Here is a 24,392-nt window from a genome sequence, read left to right as displayed (position 1 = left end):
AAACCCGGAGTCTTAATAACACAAAAGTAACAGTCATTTTCGTGATTAGTTGGTTCCCTGCACAACATTGGTGTACCAAATGATAGGTGTACGTTTTCGCCGGATGACCATCACAGTAAAGTGATTCTACAGCTCTCACAAGCGCCCAGTTTTTTTCTTTATTGGCCACAGGAAATCCGAAATAATGAAGATATGCAATTTTCAACGATTCTGTCATATGTCTTTTCTTCTTTATAAATATAAATTGTCCACAAACATAACAAAAGCGATCACAACTATGAGTACACTGTCTACGCGACATTTTTTTTTAATTAAACAAAAAATATCTCTTAAACTAAACAAGTAATGCAACAACAAAGATCGAGAGTTAAGAATGATTCCTAAAAACAAATATTTGGGGGTAGAAAAAAATGTGACGTGATAGAATTTTTATGTTGTTACTTTTAGAATGTACAAAGGTGGCGGAGAGTACTGGTATAGATTTTGCGAGGGGTATATGAAAAAAATAAAAATTTGTAAACTAGTGATATTTTCAGAAAACGTGAACGTTTTTTAATACTTGTAGTTTTATTTGCCTTAGAATATTAGAGGGTATCTATTTCAAGGGTAGGTGACCTACTATGAATTCATTTAGCGAGTACAGTACATTAAAAAAGTAACTAAAACTGAATATAAAACATTTTAATTAGCCTTATTAAATAATTTAGTATTAGGTTATTAAAAAAATAAAGCTGTATGCTAAATGCGTGCAGCGAAAACGCGGCATTCCGCAAGGACATCTCAGGACAAGTCGCTCGTCCTCTATCGTCATGCGCAGGTAGCGGCCAGAGGACGACAAGCCCATTGTTTATCGTTGCTAATTATTATGCCCCAACGCAGACGCTTGTCGACCGCCGCAGCGCGTCGACTGCGCAAAAACTGAGATACATAATATCTACCTGAGAATAAGACCAAATTATTTATTTCAATCCTATCGTCAAGTTTTTTTATGTCATTCCAAAAAGGTGTTATTTTCCCAGGGAATTTTATTAAATCATTCAATATAATTTTCATCGATGGCGCTCCACTTTAATCATTGAAATCGCAATGACGGCAGAACATTGCAACTATCGCAGTGGCAGTATCGCGCTCGATTGAGGACCGTTACGTGAAAACGTCGAGCGCGCGGGGTGGGGCAGAGAGCCGATACGGTGACGATGGCGCCCGAACGCGGCCGATCGCCGAGTGCCGAGACGACGACTTACGAGCGGGGGACGCGGGGGTGCGCCACTTATCGCGGCGAGCTGGCAACGTCGCGCGGGGTGGGAGCGCCCCGCGCCGCAACCTCTCACTCACCGTCGCCGGCTCGCCATCGCCATCATCCAGTGTTACCTTTGACGGTCGAATGCGCGGTCGTTCGCCGTCGTAGCCAGTGACGTCGGTGTCGACACTCGTGCAACACGTCTATGATGTTTCGGTGACTTCAAAGTCGGACTCGTGAGTGAACGATAACATATTGGCTATCGAATGCTGGAACACAGTGACAAGTTTTGATCTCATTAGTCCCTGGATTTGGATTTTGATGAGTTGTGATAAGTGACAATTTGGATTTTTGAACAAACAGTGAAGTGGATTACCGAAAAGGATTTATTCTAAGTGTCAACATTGGATTATGAATTAAATATTTCTGCAGTGAAATCAAGATTTGTGTTACGTGAAAGTGGCATTCAAGTAAATAAAAGTGTTATTCTAAACTGTGCTCTGGTTTTAACACTTTTTACAAGTTTACAAAATATTATTTTGGAGATGAAAATATTGAGAAAAATACTTTTCTCGTTACCACATAATTTATTTATAACAATAAACTTGTGGGAGTTTTAAAGCCAGGACACCACCTGTCGTAAAACGTACACGCTGGATTTTGCCTCAGCTGATTCGAAGATGGAATGAATTCGCGAAGCGTTCATCGTTGACAGAACTACAAATGTGAAAGACAACTTGTGAAGACAGAAAAAAATACACAAACGTGAATGTAAACAATTATGATTTTTGATGAGATGATGTGATGATTAACATTGATTAACATCACGAATAAATTAATTTAAATTGGGAGTAATTAAAAAAGTAAAAGTAGTTAAAAACAGAAAAAAAATATGTATCAACATAAGAAATGATAAACAAGAGGCTCATAATAGATGACGACGCTGAACATTTCACAAAGGTAAACGATGAACGTTTCGTCGATTGTTGCTGTTCGACAAACGGCTGGAGCGAAATTTACGCGCGATACGCGATAACAGAAAATACGACTGTACGCTCGCGACTGACACGAGTACAATATTGGTGAAAAAAAATATAGAATTTTCAATTATGGAAATACTGTGGAGTTTTGCTGATTAGTGAAGATGTCAGTTTCGAGTTGAGGTCGGTGTTTTTGGATCGCAACAAACCAGGTGCATCGTGTTTCAGGGGGTGCCTTGGAACATCAGGACGGCGCACTCTAATAGTACGGCCGGATACGCGGGCTCTATCATCACCTACGGGGGAGCACAAGCTCCCGATAGTGGAAAACACAACCCATTGCAAGGGACCATTGGATACAGAGTCAACACCCCTAGGTGAGTCACAAAAATCACTTTTAAATTTCTACCGTAATATGGTCAAAGGAATGCGAAAATATTTGAGAAAGTTGCGTAAAAAAATAAGATAGTAACATAAATACTACCCTACGAAATTAGACACCTATTTACTAATTTCGTTTTGAAAAAAATTACCATCGTCATTCTGTACATAATTAACTAACTTGCTAATCAAAATTGACGTACAGGTTGATCTCTAATTCGTTATCAGCTACCAAAACTTGACGCTTTGTAAAGGTGTACGTAGTTGGTTACCTTTACTGTTTTTATCTTATCCGGAACAAGTTTGTTTACATTTCAACAAAACGCTGAAACGTGACTCGGCTTACCTGTGCCACCTTATCGTAGTTAACAAGCAATAAAATCAAAAATACACCATCTACGCAAATACCTTAAACTACCTTACGATTCTTGTATTAAATTAACTGTGCAATTCTTATTACAAAGCCAATCTAATAAGACAAGGCATAAAAATCAAAATTTTATAATCAAAGTATAGAGTTTTCCTTAATAAAATAAACATAAAGTTAAAAGTACACACACAAGTGTGACATTGTCGACCGCGCATCGCTGCAATTATAAATGAAATGTGCTCCTCCATTCACACGCACAAACGCTTCAGGGCACCCAGCACTCACACAGTCGCACATCATTGCACTCACACTACTGCAGACGCACGCACACATTTACGCAACTCTCACACAAGCGCATAATGGGAATGCACGCGGTGACTGCACTTTAGCGCTTACAATAAACACAAATAAACAAAACATTTAAACTAGCAATACGACCGAGAGCATCGAACAGTTAAGATTCATTTCTAAAGATTTTTTCACCTTTTTTACTTTCTACTTTTATTAATTTAACTGTCATAAGTCCGAACAAAATATAATAGAAGATTGTCTTAATAACCTTTTTACACCGTTAATGATCAGTAAAATAAATTACAATATCAAATATAAAAAAATCTGGCAGGTGTTAAGTCGAAGCGCTCAACGGCTTTGTTTAGTAGTCACCTTTACAAACGACATATTGTTGATGGCAGGCTGCCTTTATTCAAAACCAATAAGTAAATAATAATAAAAGTGGGGAACCGGCAACGAGATTGTGTGAACTTAACACAGGAAGTCTACTTAACTTCAAGGGTAGGGAAGGTAGGGAAAACTTAAATAAAGTTCCCATTCAATTAATATTACCTAAATAATAAAGTGTTAAGAATGTTATAAGTATAAGTGAGTTATGAGTAGCATAAAGAGATTTGTAACCGTTAGTAAGTGATCGTGGGAAAAAACGTCAGTTTGAATTGAGCGAGGCGTCTGGGGGCGGATGCACTGACACAACATACATTACACCACGTGCGGCATGCCCCGAACGTATTCTCAAAGGAAACCTTAAATGTTTCTATAATACTTTAGTCACGACTATAAGCCATACTCGCCGGGTGTTATAAACGTATACATTAACTAAGACCTAAAAGTATTAATCGAAACGCGCGATTCCTTTCGCCTCAAAATCATCGCAGCCAAACAAATTATTATCGGTAGCGTCGCCATAATAAAGCCCCATATTGACGTGACCGGCCCCACTTACCCTAGGCGACGTAGCCGACCCTTCCCCGCTCATTGTACCGTATTTACCCCGGAACGTTCGGCTCCATTTGTAAACCCCCGGAATCCGCTCCTCGAAGTATGATTCATTCTCCGAATCCCGCGTCAATTGATGAGAATGTGATATAGATATTACATATTCTAATTAATATGATTAAAAAAAATACTTTTGGTACATTATTTCATTTTCTGTAATTTTCTCTTATGTTTTAAATGACTTAGACCGGTATCCATCATCAAAGATAAAAAAGATGTCCATTGCAAAATACGTAATTATTGGAATTTAATAAAATTTAAAAGTTACCTAAGATGTCAAAACGATTGATTCAATAATATTAATGTTAACGCTTTTATATTATGTCAGTGTGCGCACAAGCCACAATGTGAAGTGGCATTTAAATGGGGGTGACCAACTGTCGTCCAAACACAGGGGTGGAACACGCCACGGCTTCACGCTAGCGCGATAGTAATCTATACGAGAATCACAATTAATGCCTTATTTAACACTTCACATCAAATAAAATTAAACATCTAGTTATACACGCGTACAAGTAATTTGTGAAATGTAAAAACTCATATTTTAGATGCTACTATTATAAATGTGAGCGTTATATTTATAATCAGATCAGATATATAATAAATCAGAAAGCAGAAGCACGACTCTTAGCAGTTGGATTCGATACACGATTATCTCGACTGCCAATTAACCAGGAATCCAACACGTCTGCGCACTAATCTAAAATTAACTGCAGCCTATGTATCAAAATACCTACGCGTTACTCGCACATCTCTCAATACTATGCCAAACACCTTCCAGCTTCTCAAAATAGCGGCTTACCTACTCATTCATATTGATTTATTTAGAACTTTCTTATGTCAAAGAGCGGGCGCCCACGTCGAGATCGTGTCACAATAATTATCCTATGCAAAAACCACTAAATATTACGTTCAGTACACTCACATACATAAGTTTCATTAAGTTTGAGCAGCTACACTGAGTGTTCTTTTATGAAGGTGTTCCCAGAAGTGTCTCAAAAGAATACCTCAGATGAACGTTAGCATTCAACAGCCCAAATATTTTGAACAGTCCGTAGGTAAAGTGATTATTCGGATGTGGTACGACTTTTACAAAAAGTGTACCAGGATGCAGAACACACAGATTTTTTGTCGACTACACATTTCGGTCGGCAAAAAGAAAAAGGTCCAGACAAAACTATAAAAAGAAGAGAAGGCCGGCCCGAGTTTACCTAAGGAAGGACCCTTGTAAATCATCTGCAGCGACGATGAATAGAGACGATGTCGAGATGAGCGTTGTTGACTCGTATGTTTATTAGTTGTTGATGCTGTTAAGTATCTGTTAAGCCATTTACGGGCCACTTAAAGTGTTTAATAGTAACTGTTTGATGAGATTTATTTTCAAACTACAGCCAAAACAGCTTCATTTATTTAGGTAATCCCAAAAAGAGAAGATATGTAATCTCAGCTAAGAAACCAATTTTATCAAGTTATGAATTGAACAGTTACATAAAGGTAAATTTTACTACTCAATTAATTGTGCACGTAATCAGTAACTGTTTACGACCATACTGTACGCACACACGTAAATGTGTATTCATAAAATAATTTCATACACATTCACAAAGGGCCAATATTGTTGCTCCACTACAGATGCTTACAACAATGGGCAGCCCGTGCGAGTGTTTGTCGTGCATTTGTCGAAAAGGAATTATTAGAAAGGGCTCCGGGAAGGCTCGGGAATTCGCCCCAAAAGCAGTTCACATGAATCGTTCTCCCACTCCGGCGCCGTACAAAAAATCAAACACATCCCGAGAGAAACACAGGGGTTACAACGCGTCACTATACGTCCATATTGATTTTTTCTCTCATTGTTAGTAAAATAATAAAATCACGGTGCGTATTTAAAAAAGATCTTGCGTCGATAGAATTTGGGTTGAATATTGAGTCTGAGTTTATTAATAATCGAAGCGTTAACGTGTGGAATGTTCGATTCTGCAAGGCCGCTTGCAATAGAAACTGTTCGTATCGCGAGTGAAATAATATTAACTGGACCGATTTCACATATAATATGTACACGTGTATCTACTTCATCCATTCTTTAAGATGTAAATACTTTTTTAAACACCGTTTACCAACGTTACTTGGTAATGTTGTAATATTTTTGCAAAGGCGTAGTTACAAAACATCTGTACAGAAGCGTGAAATGGAATTAGTAGATACAATTTCTATGCGAATTATATATTTGCATTTCCAGTAACCTCTCCTCTGGCCGTCTGCATTACAACATAGATTACATTTAGTGGCAAGTAGTTGACTGTATTATGGTTGTATTGTTATAGCGGCTATGGGTGCGCCGGCGGTTCGGGCGCGATGAGCGGCGGGGGCGAGAACGCGCAGTTCGGCGCCACCGCCGCAATGGTCGCCGCGGCCACCACGGCCGCGATGCAGGACTCGCAGCCTTTCTCGCAGGTAATACTTGGATGCTATTCTTGAAATTGAAAGATCCCTTGTATGATATGCATTGGCCAATTTTCACCCAGTTACTGAAGGAACAACTTGCCCCACCCTGATAAAAAGTAGCCTATGTCTTTTCGCTGTATACACTATCTGTGTACCAAATATGATTCAAATTGGTTAATTAGGTTTAGCGTGAAAGCAGATTTACTTTCACATTTATAATTTTGAAGTAAGGATTAAATATTGATCATATTATTCATTAAAAAAAGGTCTTTACGTCAAAAATTCATTAACATAATATAAACGTCATTCATTCGAAATTATAATAATTATTACTCATGCAATTTCTACTGAATGAGCTAATCTTAAGGACTTGAAAATAGCATTATAGTAATAGCAATTTCTAAACGTGAATGCAGTCACGTATACCATTATAAAGACATGTTTTTCACTTTTCAGATGCAAAACAACATGACTATGGGAAATCCCCAATATGGCGCGATGAATGGCTACGGTCAACAACGCAGCCATAACCCAGCCATGACTGGGATGGGGATGGGAGGTAACGGCGGGATGAACGGAATGACCAGCATGGGACAGATGGGAAACGCTGGTATGAATGGCATGAACCCAATGGCGCAGATGGCTAACATGGGTATGCACGCCAACATGATGCCGTCCCAGATGGGGCCTGGACAAATGAGCAGCTCGGCAAAGATGGGACCGGGATATCAAAGGCGACATACGCCATATCCATCCGGTACCATGCTCATGGGCCAGCGAAAGACGCAGTACATGAGTGGGCAGCCCGGTTTTGGGCCAACTCAGTACCCTGCAGGGTACGGTGGTAGACCAGGCTTCCAAGGGCAGTACCCACCGCAGCAACCATTAGGGCCGAGCGGAAACTTCGGTGCAGCAATGAGAGGAACAATGAGACAGTCAACACCGCCGTACTCGAACCAGGGGCAGTACTTCAATGGTGGTGTGCCAAACCAGTTCCCTCAGCATCAGAATAGTAATGCGCAATATGGTGGGCAATACGGTGGCCAGTTCGCGCAAGAGGTAGCGATGCGCACCAACATGAGTTATCAACACAGTCCGGTTCCTGGTAATCCAACGCCCCCGCTAACGCCCGCAAGTAGTATGCCCCCTTACATCAGTCCTAATGGTGATGTGAAACCCCACTTCAACGAGCTCAAACCACCTATGGGCATGCAAAGTAAGGACACTACATACATTTTTTTATGGGTAGCGCATTACGCGTATAGTAAAACAAAGTGACTAAATATTTATTTACTTTTTTCAGATGACGAGCTCCGGTTAACATTCCCCGTAAGAGATGGTATTATATTACCACCATTTAGATTAGAACATAATTTAGCAGTTAGCAATCATGTATTTCAATTAAAACCCACGGTCCATTCAACGTTAATATGGAGGTAAATATTATGATTAACACAAGACAGAACTCATGATAGAATTAAACGGACATGTATTAAAATTTATAATTTTTGTCACAGATCGGACCTTGAGTTGCAATTAAAATGCTTCCACCATGAGGATAGACAGATGAACACCAACTGGCCTGCAAGTGTTCAAGTGTCGGTCAACGCGACTCCATTAGTTATAGATAGAGGAGAGAACAAAACATCACACAAACCATTGTACCTGAAAGAAGTGTGCCAGCCAGGCCGAAACACGATACAAATCACCGTCTCAGCTTGCTGTTGTGTAAGTTTTTTATAAGTTAACACCATAATAAGTAACCATGCATTCAAACAATATGTTAAAAATAACCAAACCCCGAATAATTGTAATGTCTACATATATTAATTGTTTTCTTTTTATTTTCAGTCACATCTGTTTGTATTACAATTAGTGCATCGGCCGAGCGTACGGAGTGTATTACAAGGCCTACTAAGAAAACGCCTATTAACAGCAGACCACTGCATCGCGAAAATCAAGATGAACTTCAATCAGACACCGACGAATGGTAGCAATGGATCTAACACAGCTAACGACAGGGACAGCGTTGAACAAACAGCTTTAAAAGTATCGTTAAAATGTCCAATCACGTTTAAAAAGATCACACTACCGGCACGTGGGCATGAATGTAAACACATACAATGCTTCGATCTCGAGTCATATTTACAACTTAACTGTGAACGAGGGTCATGGCGGTGTCCGGTTTGCAAGTAAGTTTTCAGTCAACAATATATGCTTAACATCATTAGTTATAATTTATAAATGATGTAGAATCTAACGAGATAATTTATTTTCAGCAAACCAGCACAGTTAGAAGGTTTGGAAGTTGATCAATACATGTGGGGTATCCTTAACACGTTGAACAGTTCAGATGTAGACGAAGTCACGATCGATAGCGGTGCTAACTGGAAAGCAACTAAGATCGCCAACAATACTGGAATAAAGGTGAGTATTTGTAAAAGAGTAATAATATGTTATTTAAACTGTGAGCCCAAATCGGCTTTATCAGTTACTAATAACTTTATATTGAAGAATGATTCTAAGGCGTATATTTAATTGCAGCAAGAAGAAGATAGCAGTGACGGTAGTGTTGGAAAACGCAGTAAAGCGGTATCACCGGGATCCATGAACATGCCAACGATGAACAACTGGGACATGAATCAAGCTCTATCACCATACCTTCCTCCAGACATGAACACAATCGCCAGTGGCTCAATGATCTCCTCATACAACCAGAACGGACAGAATAGAAATTCAAGTTCGAACAATCAGAATTACGACTTTGGTATGAATAATGGGCCTGGCAGTAACGAGTTTGCAGGAAACGGACCTCTGTCACATCTGAATGAGAGCGTCAACTCATTAGATCCTCTCAACGCAATGGAGAAGAGCCTCAACGATCAGGTAAATACGATAATTATTTCTTCAGATACAAAAGTTAAATGTCAAGTTAAAGAAGCTAATAGTAACTGAATGGTTACATTTTTACTATATAAATCAAGCAACGGCACAATGATTAATTTAATTGTGAAATATGCGTGAGCAAAACTTATTAACGCTAGTATATATTTGGATTTAATTAGGTTCTTACCAAGCTATGTACGTGTTGTTTAGATGCCGCATACGCCCCATACACCGCACACTCCTGGGTCGGCGCACACGCCGGGCGGAGGCGGCGCGCATACGCCCGGCTCGTCACACACGCCGGGTCCGCCGTCCGTAGACCATCACTCGCTCACGGATGTCGACATACCCGCCGACCTCAACTTCGATCCCGCCGCCGTCATAGATGGAGAAGGGACAGATAATCTCAATGTAAGACACATTAAACTTTCAGATATCAGTTAAAGTATTTATTTTGTTGGGAAAATAGTTTTTCTATTAATAAGCATTATTACATTTTGAATAAATGTAGCGTAGTAACTAATCCCATCTGATATACTGTAAAATAACCTATCAGAAGCAAAAAACAAAGTCCATATAGTAGCAACGCAAGCTAAGCCAACTATTTCGCCATTCCAGTTATTGCCGGAGACAAGCGTGGACCCCATGGAGCTGTTGTCGTACTTAGATGCGCCGGCACTCGGTGAGCTATTAGCGACACCGCCGTCATCATCGTCGTCGGCGGGCAGCCACCCGCCACGAGCGCCATCCTCCGACGACCTCCTAGCGCTGTTCGAGTGAACGTAGTGACCTGTCGAGATGTACGTAGACGGGATTACAACAAGTCAATTAAATTCACCTCAACAAAGGAAACTGAAGATCTCCAATTGTACTTAACAGATAATACTCTACCACGTTTTGCCTGTTTCAAGGCCTGTCAACTAACTTATGAGGAAATTAAACTTTCTAACATCAACTACCGTCTACGTAACTCGCTTGTTAGAGGGATTTGTTCGCTCGAGTGTCAAACTAGGCGTTTGTTCAACTCGCAATCAAGCCAGAAGCCCGATATTGTGATATTAGATTTTAGTTCCTTCTCCACGTGTCGCTGGGTTGAGTATTGCAAAGCGTTCGAACAGTAGATGCTATCAGAATCTCTGTCACCTTGTAAAGGTGTTATCGTCTTGTAGAAGTTCAGACAACGCTGTCATGTTGAACGCAGCGGCACACCGAGGCATCAATTGTTGAAACAATGGTGTTGGAGAACATTTATTAGGTATATAAGTAAAGTATTGGAGGCGAACGGCCATAGACACTGCGGTGTTGTGCATGTATAGTTCCTCGCACCGCCGCACACACGGTGGCGCTATTGAGCTCCTTTAATATTCTAAACTCTAGCATAAACTGTAACACAAATTTTCATTAATAATTCAACTTCTTATTCGATATAACTGTAATCGATTAGAGATTTTAATTTGTGTCCATAATTTGTGAATAGTTCACCAGGTTGTAAATAATAAAGAGGAGTTATTTTATTTGTGCTAGTTGTTTTGTGTACTGTGGACGGAGCCGGGCGGCTTCTTGTATGTATAGAATAACGCGAGTGCGGCCGGCCCGTCCGGAGGCATTGTGAATCTTATAGTTCCTATTGGATGCGAGCGAACTATAATGTTCAATTGCCATTTACTGTAAACATATTCCTTCAAGTTTTCGCATATTCTGCATTTTTAAATGGTAAGATATGATAGGATTCGTGAGTATAACGCTACTCGCTTTTGGGTGATATATTCTAAATGAGTTGTTTGAAATCAACAAATAAATGGTAACAAATTAGTTACAAAAGTATATTGTAAATGTGAGTGCAAAAATGAACTCTGTTAAATTATTTTGCGTTATGTGAATCGAAGAATGATAGAAATATATTTTAATTTCTATATAAATAGTAATGAACTGTATTATTTGTAAATATGAATCTAGATAAGAATATTATATTACCTAGTTATATATAGGAAAAGAACATGGCAGATACTTATATGACGGCCAGTTTAGTATAGTATTACTAAATTAAAGAAAAATCTACACATGGTTTTACATGTACATACAAAATTACCATACCTATTACACAAGCCTATGCGTTTGGAGCCCAGTACAGTAAGCTAACAACTTATCTATTAACAGTCGACTCTATTCATTATTTATTTATTAAAACGTCTCTTATACACTTACTGCTACTTAATATTTTTGTCATTACACACATATTTTACGAGTTTCGTTAAACTAGTCCCTTTGTATTATATTAATTTTGTCCGGAAATAAGTTCCTTTTACTTGAGTTGATAAATTAATGTAGGTATTCTTAATTTGAAATGAGACCATGTAATAGTATCTGTAGAAAGTAATAACTTAATGCATGCGATATTTATTGAAATAATTCTCACCTTATTGTTCACTCTAAGTTGATGGTACTGTATTTGTGCTCTAAAACGTTTCTCTATTTACAAGTGCAAACTCCAATATAATTCATAGAAAAATATGTTACATCTGTGCTCATCTTAATTTTGTTTCGTTTTGCCCACCTCAGATACACATTAAAGCAATAATAATAAAGTGCTGATTATATAAAATTATTTAAAATACATAGTTAAATGCATTATTTTAAAGTATTTATATAAAATAGGAATAAAATTTGCGATGAGCATCGAATTGACAAAATCTTATTTCACGTATTTTCAAATGTTTGGTTTCAATTTTGATGTTTGCGCAAGCTAATTCAACTATATTTGTTTTAACTTATTTTTATATATCTATATATTTAGAGTAACGCGCAGCGCAAATTATCAACAACATTATTTCTAAATGGAATTAAGTTCCCATAAAATTTGACATCATGACACCACAATTCATTTAGATGTTGTAAATTTTTCAAACGTATGGTTAATTCAATTTTTAATAACAGTTTATAAAGATATCTCTATCTTAAGAGTTGTACGTAAAACTGTCGATTCTTTACTACTTATGTAAATTGATGATTTGCGCATCTTAACTTCATGCTATGAATATGGACGCCTCTTTAGAGTTAGTCAATCTATTACGAAAAACAATAAAATTAGTATTATACAAAGCCGTGGTCAATTATTCAAACAAGTTAGAAATAATTTACGAATCGTTGTCAAGTTTTTGTTGTCGTCCGTTCGTGGTTGATTGATTGTGTGTCTAGTTGATCACAGCTTTAGCATAAATTACATAATTTTAAGGGACCTTCAATTCCAGTTAGCTAGATCTATTTATTGTAGTGAATATTGCTATTGGGTGAATCATCGCGCCGATTTTTGTGTGACCAAATAGTAATTTTTTACGTGTTTACCTATTTTAGGTAATTTAAAATTAATGAATTCGTTTATATAAAAATTGAAAATATCACAAAAAATTTATAGCATATCACATTATAAAAAAAATAACAAAAATCGAATCGAATGATTCATCCAAATGAGTAAACAATTACAATATTATATATTTTGTTGAATATTATAATGAACAGCTGTGAAGTAGATTTTGTGCTCGTACAAATATAAGCAGCATTTGGAAATAAGTGAAAAAGGATTCTAAATAAGGTAACATGCGACCCATGACTCAGAAGTTAATGCAAAGCCAAACTGTATTGTAGCGTATTTAACATTTGAACATTATGTGAAAATTTTTAGCAATCAGGTTGGTACCCACTGAATTCATTTCGAAATGTGTAAAATGAAAAAAAAAACATAACATTTTTATGTTATTGAAAATAAAATAAATCTAAAAATTATAATCTATGACTTTTATTCAACTAGACGACTTAATAAATCGAAGTCTCGACTTCCCATGGATTTAAAATATATAATCTACTGATGATTGCAACTTAAGTAATCAAATCAAAATTGGCTTCTAAGATCGGATAAAAGAAAATTGGATACTTTTAAGTACCTTTAAATAGCCACAACTTAGATTCTGTGTATGCCTCAAAATACTTTGCTTATTAAATAATAGTGAACCAAATAATTAACTTGATTGAACCGAACAGTGAACCCGTGTTCGATAGTCAAAATATGTACATTGCATACGTAGTATACATAGTAGACTAATTTATTTACCTTGTAACGATATGGGGTATTAAAAACCACAGGATAAACCTGTTTAGTGTTCAAAATGATGTCTAATTATAAAAGTTTATATGGTGGAATGTTTTGAGAAATCCAACCATTACAGTGTGTTCACAAGAAGTCAAACCAGTATGTAGGCTATTTATAAACGAAAATAAAACTAAACCCAAAGGATACCTCTCAGTGCTTTATTAAAGCTTCTCCAGTTTTGTATACGTAGCTGTCTAAGTTATTGATGTTGCCATAAGCATAAACTTAAACTGCTATTCATATTTTATACGATGTTGGAGAACTTAGCATATTAATACGTAGAATTAAAATAATCACAAGTGGCTTTACAACATAATCTAAAATCGAACCAGCAATTATTATTCCAACTACGACGTTAATAGATGAATACTTATGTTATTAACTTTACGGGGTTGAATTGATGAAAAAAGATATGCTATAACTTCAAGGTGCGGTTTTAAAAGATTTCTATGGGGTTCGTCTGCCGTATAAAAAAAGTCTACAATTATATTTTATAAAAAATACTTGTAATATCGATCAATGACTATTTACCGTTTTCCCACAATTGATAATAACTATATAATAACTCATTTGGTGGTAATTTTTTTCGGTTGGCAACACTGTGCACTCGCACGCGCAGCGAAGCCTTCGCGCACGCACACACACCAATGGATCGCATGTAAACACGTGCCCTATAGCACAGACAGTCGATTAGTCGACGGGTCCGCGGCAGGTATCGCGCCCCGTCCTACCGGTTCAACGATAAAACGATCGAACGAACGCCACCGTCAAACGAACTATATTGTATTCTTAGCACCACGAACAACAAGACAGTTTTTAAACACTAACAGTGCGGTTAGAGTGTGCACGGTTTGGAAACAGCCGAGGAATGCGTTCGTAAACTTCTCCTTAAGTGCATAGCGGTATCGCGGAACCAGATTTTAAGTCCTCAATGTATTGAAAGTAGCTTTTCTGTTGTTTGTTTAGTCAACCTATGCTCATATTTTATATTGAACGCCTAGACTGCAGTGACGACCGAGCTTAAGGACTAAAGGTAGGTAAGTCTATTTTAACCAATAATGCATTTCGATACATTCAAAACTGTTTTATTTTGATAAACACTGGTATGTTTGTCTTAATTCGTCATCGTCATTAGAGAATCTTTCATCTAATTTTATACTTTTTTATTCGATTTTATTAAAACATATTGTATCGTGAGTTTATTTAAAGATATGTTCTAATTTTTGAGTTTTTCTTTGTGGTTGACAAGTTTAGCTTATCCACTTATCTAAAACCTTGCTGTCGAATCTTTTTTTGGCTAAAGGGTCGGGTTGTTTATCAGCAGGTAGATGTCTTAAGATCGTTTTGAAAGAACACGGCTTTAATAAGGAATGCATCGCGAACGTGGCTCTTAGTAAGATTCAGCAATATTTGTATGTTATTTATTACCTATAGCATAACCTATATGTATTTCTTCAAGATATCAAATTACTAGATAATCGTTTAAGTACTTATTTAATTCTAAATACTAATAATAACTATGCCTGTTGTTGATGACACGTTTAGGTTGAAAAAGAACCTTGCAGTTAGAAAATATAAATTTATATGTTTTTTTTTTTTAATCTATGCTAATTTATATCCTGCTCTAACTTAAACATCAACTTTATCAGAAGAAAATGGCACGTCCAAGTATAACATGTTTATCAAATCAATAACCTTCATCTTCAAGAATAAAGCAAAGCAGACAAAGACTCGCACTTGGCGAACAATGGCGACATAACACATGTACTTTCTGTACATACTTATTTAGACGCCAGGCGTCTACTTACGGTATATGATTTATGAGTATCTTGATTCAAACAAGATACTTATAAGCAGATATAACCGTTAGAAGTTAGGTCTATTGCCATTTATTTACAAGAGGTTACGATTTCCTTTGTGGTTGTATACATTTTCCACTTAAGTACGTGTTAAGAGAATCATTCAGTTCCGGGACTACAGCTTTATTTGTTTTTATTTCTGATTTTCTTGAAACTATTTTCAAAAGAAAACCATAACTTAAACATCGCTAACTTATAAATAGATTTTTAGCAAAACCAAATATACAGATCATGATCGTGAAGTCACGACCTCCAAAAGTTTTGCACTCTTCTCCACTTTCAAAGCCCTCTTCGTGCTAGAAAACAATTAATTTTAATGATTACCAAATCTCCAAACAAGCTCGTGCTCCATGCTCTAGGTCAAAATTATCCATTTTAATCTGGGAATCGTGTTTAGAAAGGCTAATATAAACCAAGACATCTCTTCAATTTACCGATCATCTAAATATAGCAGACATGAACCCTATGTTGCAACACCTACAATTGAGCTTCCTTACCAACCTAAGATGGTTATAGCTGGTCATCGCTAGTCAGAATATGAAGGATAATGAGCAATAAACACGCAAACTACATGATGGTATCGACCACATATGAATGCATGTATAGTTTCCGATATATCTGCGATGACCGCAGACATCGTAGGTATATTAGTCATGGACGTCCATTACTCGACTTTGGAACTAAATAATATTGGAAGAGAATATATGGACGTAGTCTGTGTATGGAGGTGGTACATTCTGACAACTATAACACTACAAATGCAGATCATACCAACACAATATTTACTGTAAAGTCGGAAATACTACATCAATTAAATTAAGGCCAGTAAGCAGTTGATGAATGGAGTGGACTTCAAAAAATTACAATAGCAATATCTACAGCAAATGTTATCAATGTCATGGCGCTTCATATTGATCTATTCAATGGAATTAGCTACAATACATATTCCGTCTTACCACAAAAACTTTTAAACGTCAGTTTATGCCTTGTCTAAAAAAATGACAAATTATGACGTTGACATATGGTTCATTTTGCAGCCAAAATTTTATTAGACAAGTGTAAAACAGGGTTTAAAGTTTTTGTAGTAAGGCCCAAAATATTTAAAGTTTGTCTGTACATGCACCTATAGTAGGTTACATCTTTACGTAATAGTTTGCCGACCCCAGACCGTCTTGCATCATAATAATTGAACTGCATATTCCATGTCCATCAGGATTGAGGAGCCACTTTTTGTATCTTAATGAAACTTTGTACTTATTTAGTAGTAAGTTAAAAAGTATTGTAGGCTCAATCTTGGAATTTGTAGTATAATAGTTCAAAAGTTATATGAACACAAAGGTGGCTCCTCAATCTAAATATTTGGACTGAGGAGCCACGTTGGAACACAGAAAGTATACGATGTACATTCTTGAAAATTTTGTATGATTTAGTAGTAATTGAGCGCAATGAGTACTAAAAATTTAATTCCAGTACCTTTAATATTTCAGAAGATACAATACTTTTAATGTGGCACCTTAACCCATACAATGAAAGTGTGAATTCCCATGAATCGTAAGTGGCAAATTCAAATTACACCCCATAAACATTTAGTAGTAAGTGTGTCTAAATTTGTAGAACATAAACAAAGTAGTAAAACTGAGTGAATTTTGTAAAAAAACGTATTTTAAGTGGCTCCTCAATCCTGACGTTTCTGAAATGAAAAAATGCTTGAGTTACCTGAAATCGGAATGGAATAAAAAAAATAAAGACACTAACATTTAGTATAAATTTCTACTAAATATACATGCACAAATGAAAATTGTATGTATTCAATATCTGATAAAAAATCATCTTTTCCATATTCCTTAGGACGTCGCCATTAAGGGTGACCATGTAATATGAATAAAAATCAGGATAAATGGGTAGTTCTCAGCTTTGCCGCCAATTTTTTATTAAACCTCTGTAGGCAAACACATTTATGGCTATTCCGCCTCTTAAATGACAAAATATTATTGGGTAAATACAAAAGTATTTAATAACCTTACTTAATAAAGTACCTATTTAATAAACTTGCTTTGTCATTCAACATTGCTGGAGCAATGTTCCAAATTCAAAAAACGCGCCTGTTTTTTTTTGCCCTTTATAGGGCAGGCTAAAGTGTTACGACCATACTGCCTAGTATTTCGTAGTGGCAATGGATTTGATTTTCATTGTCCGCAAATTCGATACTTCGCAATTTTTTTAACAATGACAACATTACATATGAAACAGATATTCGCTGCGTTGTTGTAACCGACTTTAAAAAAAGGAGCAGGTTCTCAAGTCACTTGTTATTTTCTTTGTTACTCGCTTCCTCGAAGACGCCTGGACCGATATGATTTTTTTTTTCTTTCTACTCGCAGTTTTGTCCCATAGCTAACAGGTTATTCGTAATATGACTATGAAGGTTTGGATCTTACCTGATGATGGAGGCGACAGAAAATCAAGGGAACTCCGTATCGGTAAATAGCAACTGCCAAGTGTTTGGGCTCATTGGCTTCGTATTAACGAGATCTTTACACCGAAATATGTTTTGAGTACCATATCAGACCTGACAATGAAGACAAAGTGTGTTAAGGGAACTCCTTAACGGTTGATAGCAGCTACCTTGTGTTAGGCCATATTTTATTTATTTTGGTAAAGAGTTTCCAAAACTGCCACTAAGGGTACTTAAAATACATTCTTTTGCAAAAAAAAAAACGGGCACCTATGTTAAATCTTGGTTTTAAGAACTTTATGTGTGTTTCAAAAGGTTTTAATGACTGGAATATATTACTAGCATCAAAAGGTTTTGCCAAGCATGTGTATCTATTCTTAATTTTAATTTTGGAGAATTGCTAAGTAAGTTGTTAAAACCTTGTTCTGGACTTATTCCTAGTAGAAATTTTGTCGGTGTTTTGAATAGCAAGTTTTCCAAGTGATGTTTAGGAAACTGATACTGCAGTTTTGATAACTGATTGATGAACATTTTTGCTACATCAAAACATTTTAGAAAAATCATGCACATTTAGTAAAATTGACAGCTGTACTAAATGACAATAAGATCATACAGAGGAACTCAGCACGACGATTGACGACAAATTATTAAAGATGAAAAATAATAAAGAATATAAAAAAAAATTGGCGGCAAAGCTTCTTCTTCTTTCGTGTCGATGACATGTCATATATTGAGACTACACTATGTCAGCCCAATATCCGCCCAATAGCCGCCACAGCGAGAGAACAGCAGCAAAGCTGAGAGCTATTTATCCTGATGTTATTCATATTACATGGTCACCTTTAATGGCGACGTCCCAAGGAATATGGAAAAGATGATTTTTTATCAGATATTGAATACATACAATTTTCATTTGTGCATGTATTTAGTAGAAATTTATACTAAATGTTAGTGTCTTTATTTTTTTTATTCCATTCCGATTTCAGGTAACTCAAGCATTTTCTCATTTCAGAAACGTCAGGATTGAGGAGCCACTTAAAATACGTTTTTTTACAAAATTCACTCAGTTTTACTACTTTGTTTATGTACTACGAATTCAGACACACTTACTACTAAATGTTTATGGGGTGTAATTTGAATTTGCCACTTACGATTCATGGGAGTTCACACTTTCATTGTATGGGTTAAGGTGCCACATTAAAAGTATTGTATCTTCTGAAATATTAAAGGTACTGGAATTAAATTTTTAGTACTCATTGCGCTCAATTACTACTAAATCATACAAAATTTTCAAGAATGTGCATCGTATACTTTCTGTGTTCCAACGTGGCTCCTCAGTCCAAATATTTAGATTGAGGAGCCACCTTTGTGTTCATATAACTTTTGAACTATTATACTACAAATTCCAAGATTGAGCCTACAATACTTTTTAACTTACTACTAAATAAGTACAAAGTTTCATTAAGATACAAAAAGTGGCTCCTCAATCCTGATGGACATCATATTCCATATCTGCATTACTAGGCCGCTGTTGAACAGCCTCAACCGTTGCAAAACACTAATTTTAAAACAACAACCATTTAAAATGATACAAATCGTGACGATCGTAAGTTACGTTTACATCGCTAGGCCTTGCGAAAGTCTTCTCTCAAATCGACAGGAATAGGGTTGGCTATTAACCATGGTTCGTTATATAATTTTATAAAGGTTATTATTACAATGTTTTACGTAAGTGATTAAATGATGCCAATCATGCTTTTAATAACTACAGTTTACTTTGTGTGACACTATTTTCTCTAAGCGCTTTATTTTGGGTTCATCTCAATAAATCAATATTATTTAAATTAGCATATAACCCACACTATTATCCACGAATTAAATAATATTAAATAAAAATAAAAAATCAAATGAAAAGGCGAAAAAAATATCATTGAGTGGAGTGTACCTATTTTTGATTGTAAATGCAGTTTGATCTCGCAACCCTAGGTCATGAGACTTGTAAAATGTTTATGAACTGCGCTGCAATGCCGATCGTGAACCGTTACAAAATTTCTTATAATTCCTTAAGAATAGTGTTCCTTAATTTTAATATTAAGGTCAAACAAAACTTACCTTACTTATTATGATTCATTGGAACTAAATTACTCTTAACTTAACTAAACCACTTTCACTTAACTTAGATGAATCTAAACTCATCTTAATATTTCTGTTATGAACTTGTCACTTAGTAGATCACAATACGCTGACTACGATAAAGAAAACTTTTCTGGGCTTATAATTTCATAGCATATTCAGTAATTTATTCCTATTGATGCTATTATAACCTTTATGGTACAAACCATAACGCACATATTCATTTGTGATTAACTACCCAATCGTGCATCGCCACAACAATTTTTCGCGCAGACGCAATGGGCCAGGTTATAATTAACTATTAATACTAGTATTACCCTATATTTATTTACTTATTAAAGTTCTACATCCTTAAAGGTTTTATTAATTCTCAAAGAACAAAGTTTTCATACATAAAAAAGTGGATAAATCTCAATAATTCATAAATCGCAGAACGTAGTATTTTGATTTTCATTCGATAATATAGCTTGAAACATTATTTTTAAATGTTTTGAAATGTGTATTGACCTCTCTTAAGCTTTGTGTGTTTAGTGATTATTAGTTATAGTTCACACAACATTAAAATACTATGCTCTCTGCAAAAGCACTTCACCTACTTAACACACCATTTAAAAACACGACGATGTCGCGACTGTCCAGTGATTCAGAGATGGCTAATCAGTGACGCATGAGGGTTTGCGGAAAATACCGCAAACAGTACCACTTCTTAAAACCAAAAAGATTTTTTTACATCCTACTTTGAAAAGCTTTTCAATATTTTAATAAAAAATTCTTGGATTTTAGAAACAACTAGTAGATTTGTCTTTTTATCTGATAGATCATGCAAAACTTGCAAATATATAAATGACAGGAACATTAAGTTCGAGCCGGTATAGTTTGTTAAGGATAAAGAATGACTACGACCGATTATACCGCTAAACCATTTGATTTTTTCAAGCAGACGTTTCGTAATAAACGTTAGCATAATATTAAAAGGTCAATCAACTGCATCGACTTCTATAAACTTTTATTAATTTATATTTTAGAGTCTCTTACACATCTATAACTGTTAGATCGACAAATCGCAGTCATTGGCCTCTTCCAGAAAAGGCGGTTCTTTACATATAGCTAGTGTAATGTAAGTAAAACACTCTAAAGTGAAAATTGGTTGGCCAGGTGTCAATAATAATTTAAAATATAATTAAGAATACAAAAACTACTAACTCAAAACTAAAGACCCAATCAATAAAAGTAAAACTATCTGTTTTAATAGCGTAAGTAGCACAGACCCTTAGCAGTGGGCGCATTACGTATGCCAGTCAGAGGCGACTGGCGCGCAGGACGTTGCACCCACCTCGCGTCTCACGATGCCTTCCACACCACACGTCTATGACCATTCGACCGTACGAGGCAGATACATGACCACCTATATTGGTTTAATTAATGGCATTTACCTATTTTAAAGACCCAGACAGTAAGTGCCTCGAGTACCCTACAAGCTGTAATCTATGCATTAAATGATTGATTTATTTCGTTCGATTTGTTAATAAACACGCTCCTATGCCTGTCGTCATAACAGTTTATAAGAGACGCAGATTAATAGGGAAAGAGAAAGGGTATTGAAATAAAGAAATAATGTGTACATACCTGTATCTAGGAATACCTATTGATGTTCCTAATGAACTTTTTCGGTCTGTACAATATTTATTTTATTAAGAAAGCACCCTAACTTTTTAGATTGTAGGAACCTACCTCTTTTTTATGGAACAAAATAACTGGCTTTTTTCTAAATAATAAGACATCTTTACTCCTACTTATTGGAATCGAACTAACTATGAGTATAGCATAGCTGTATCGCAATAGACCTGTTTTCCACGATTTACACATAAGTAGGTTTGCACTGACAAGTCGAAACTTGAACAGGGAGATAAGAAACTTCAAATTGAGAAGCTGTTTTCTCCATTTTGTGACTGAGCTTGAGCGTTTTTCATTATCGACATAACCAAAACGGAATAAATACCTAACAAAAAAAAAACATTAACAACTGCCTTTTAATTGAGTGACACTTATTTCAGGCAGCTTTTAAGTACCTACTTAATTATTACTAACTATTAATCTCTACCACTGTGAAAGTGATCCTACTTAGAATTTGGAAACCACCACCACCACCACTACACAAGTAGCAATCTAGGAACTGGAAAAATCTTTCAATGTTAGGGTGCATTTATCGAGGAATGTTCCTTTTAGTCGGATGTGCTAAATAGGTAGGTGGTGAACGTAGGTGGTAGTTATGAAGTTAATACGGGACGCGGGCGAAACTACGAGCGGAGCCTGGTTATGACTACTATGTCTTTTAACGCCATGGTGTCCAGATGACTTGCAGAACATAAGCATGTACGTATATAGCATGTACTGCACTTTACTGTTGAAACTTTCGATATAGGCAGACAGCTTGTAAGTTCCAAACAACCGATGTAATGGCACTAGGCCACCACTTCTCTTTTTTTAAAATAGATAGGTGCGGCATTCGTTTCAGACACCTATTACTATATTACGCAACCTAAACTGAATAAGCACCTAATTATGTTCTAGACTTAATTGAAAAATAGTAAAAAGTAAAAGGCAGTAATTAGATAGGTAATAACATAAAACACACACATAAAAATGGAAACTATTAAAGCTGCGCCAGCGGAAGAGTATCCGATACTAAATATTGAATATCCGACAGTAAAATGTGAATTTCCTTTTTTAATTATTTTTATGTCATTCAATTTACATTGGCCCGAACCCACGACCTGAATTGAGTATGAGGTTGACACAGTACCCGTCCATCACGTACACATACGCTTACGATAAATAAATATTATAATTTGACACACTTGTGTCGATAACCGCAGCTCTGAAACTGTAACCGTAATTGTGGTGAAGCTAGTAAATAAATAGTATCATTGGTGATTGGCAGATTAAAGAATGGAGTTTACAACTCCACTTACATACATTTATATATGTTACAGCCAAAGTAATAAGTCTAAATATTATATATATTATCTAGCTATTATTAAAATATCTACTCAATTCGGATAAAGTGATAATTGACACAGAATTAATCACATTAACTAGCAATTTTATATAACATCTCCACAGACTTGGATAATGTCAAGATTATTATTTCATGTTAACTAACTAAAGCTAACTAAAGCTGACCTTAATATAATTCAAAAAAGGCTAGTTAGCCCAAAGCAAGGCACGCCCTAATAGTAGCGAAAAGTCTCCTCTTTGAATTGTGGCTCGGGCCACTATAGGGACGGCCCGGAGGACACGGTGAACCTCACAGTTCAGGTGTGCCCTGCCTGGGAAGGGCACCGCCGTGTCCTCGTCGAGGCAATAGGCAGCGGCGACCTCTCGTGCTCGGCCCTGGTTCAAGCCATGGTCCGGGGTGAAAGGTAATGGTATGCCGTCGTCTCATGCAAACACTAGGGAAGTTAACACCTCTCATCCCAGCTGCTGCCATGGACGTGGAAGACACCACGGGTACCGGGTGTCAAGTGACGTCTCCCAGCCCTCTTAGGTGTGGGTCTGTGGGCGGTGAGTTTCGGGTGGCTCATCGTCCTTCCGTCTCTTAGAAGACACGGGCCCGTCTCGGCAGCGCACCTTGTTCCACGCGCTCCTCGAAAAGATTCAGCAAACCCCAATGGGTTTAAGTCACTAACAGTCTGATATTCCTTCACGCTGCTAAACCTCAGCGTGAGGAATCATTTGATGATTTATCATTAAAAAAGTCGACAATAACTTAAACCGTTTTTAAGAATTAGTCAGTACTAGGGAATGCAATCCCGACTCGAGATTGCAAATTCGGGATCCCGCGGGATTAGAAATATCAATCCCGCAGGATCCCGGAATTTTCGGGATCCCGTCTAATTAAAAAAAAAATTGAATTCAGATGACTGAAAAAGCTATATAACTGCTTGTTTGTGATAGTGAGGTTAATTAAAATAACATATCACTCGAAAGAAAATAAAAACCTTTATTCTTTAATCTTACCAACTAAATAATAATCAGGTTGTAAGGAAATTAACGTAGGTAAATTAGGTAATCAAAACAATAAGCTTATTTCAAGGGAATTAGGAAAAAGAGTGATTTTGAAAATGACTCCTTAAAAAACAAAGGGTATTAATAGTTTCATCTGCTAAACGGCATCTAATGTCCGTTGCAATGTACCCCGCTGCTGAGAAT

General features: G+C 36.5%; 2 protein-coding genes across 3 annotated transcripts in view; both read left to right on the top strand.

Moving 5' to 3' along the window:
* Positions 1–1,337: 1,337 nt before the first annotated feature.
* LOC124631716 (zinc finger MIZ domain-containing protein 1) lies at positions 1,338–13,372 on the top strand. Its single transcript, XM_047166271.1, has 11 exons — positions 1,338–1,710; positions 2,449–2,597; positions 6,583–6,712; positions 7,160–7,919; positions 8,007–8,139; positions 8,221–8,431; positions 8,555–8,895; positions 8,983–9,130; positions 9,248–9,589; positions 9,800–10,000; positions 10,208–13,372. The coding sequence occupies exons 3-11, from the start codon at positions 6,614–6,616 to the stop codon at positions 10,367–10,369; spliced, it is 2,397 nt and encodes a 798-aa protein (XP_047022227.1). The 5' UTR covers positions 1,338–1,710; positions 2,449–2,597; positions 6,583–6,613; the 3' UTR covers positions 10,370–13,372.
* Positions 13,373–14,431: 1,059 nt separating this feature from the next.
* LOC124632134 overlaps positions 14,432–24,392 on the top strand; it is an 86,296-nt gene continuing 76,335 nt past the window's right edge. Inside the window, exon 1 of one of the 2 annotated variants that reach the window (XM_047166813.1) lies at positions 14,432–14,766. The gene's annotated coding sequence lies outside the window, so the exon portion shown is untranslated. Of the gene's footprint in view, positions 14,771–24,392 lie in introns of both variants that reach the window. The other variant, XM_047166816.1, reaches the window with a different exon arrangement.

Source organism: Helicoverpa zea, chromosome 7 (assembly GCF_022581195.2).
Source record: "Helicoverpa zea isolate HzStark_Cry1AcR chromosome 7, ilHelZeax1.1, whole genome shotgun sequence".
Classification (NCBI taxonomy): domain Eukaryota; kingdom Metazoa; phylum Arthropoda; class Insecta; order Lepidoptera; family Noctuidae; genus Helicoverpa; species Helicoverpa zea.
This window is presented reverse-complemented; position numbering and strand designations above follow the sequence as displayed.

Excerpts from the sequence above, each read along its gene's own strand:
- LOC124631716 (XM_047166271.1), top strand. The coding sequence starts at position 6,614 with ATGAGCGGCGGGGGCGAGAACGCGCAGTTCGGCGCCACCGCCGCAATG. Across the intron at positions 8,896-8,982 it reads TGGCGGTGTCCGGTTTGCAA|CAAACCAGCACAGTTAGAAG; the intron begins GTAAGTTTTCAG and ends ATTTATTTTCAG. Across the intron at positions 10,001-10,207 it reads AAGGGACAGATAATCTCAAT|TTATTGCCGGAGACAAGCGT; the intron begins GTAAGACACATT and ends TCGCCATTCCAG.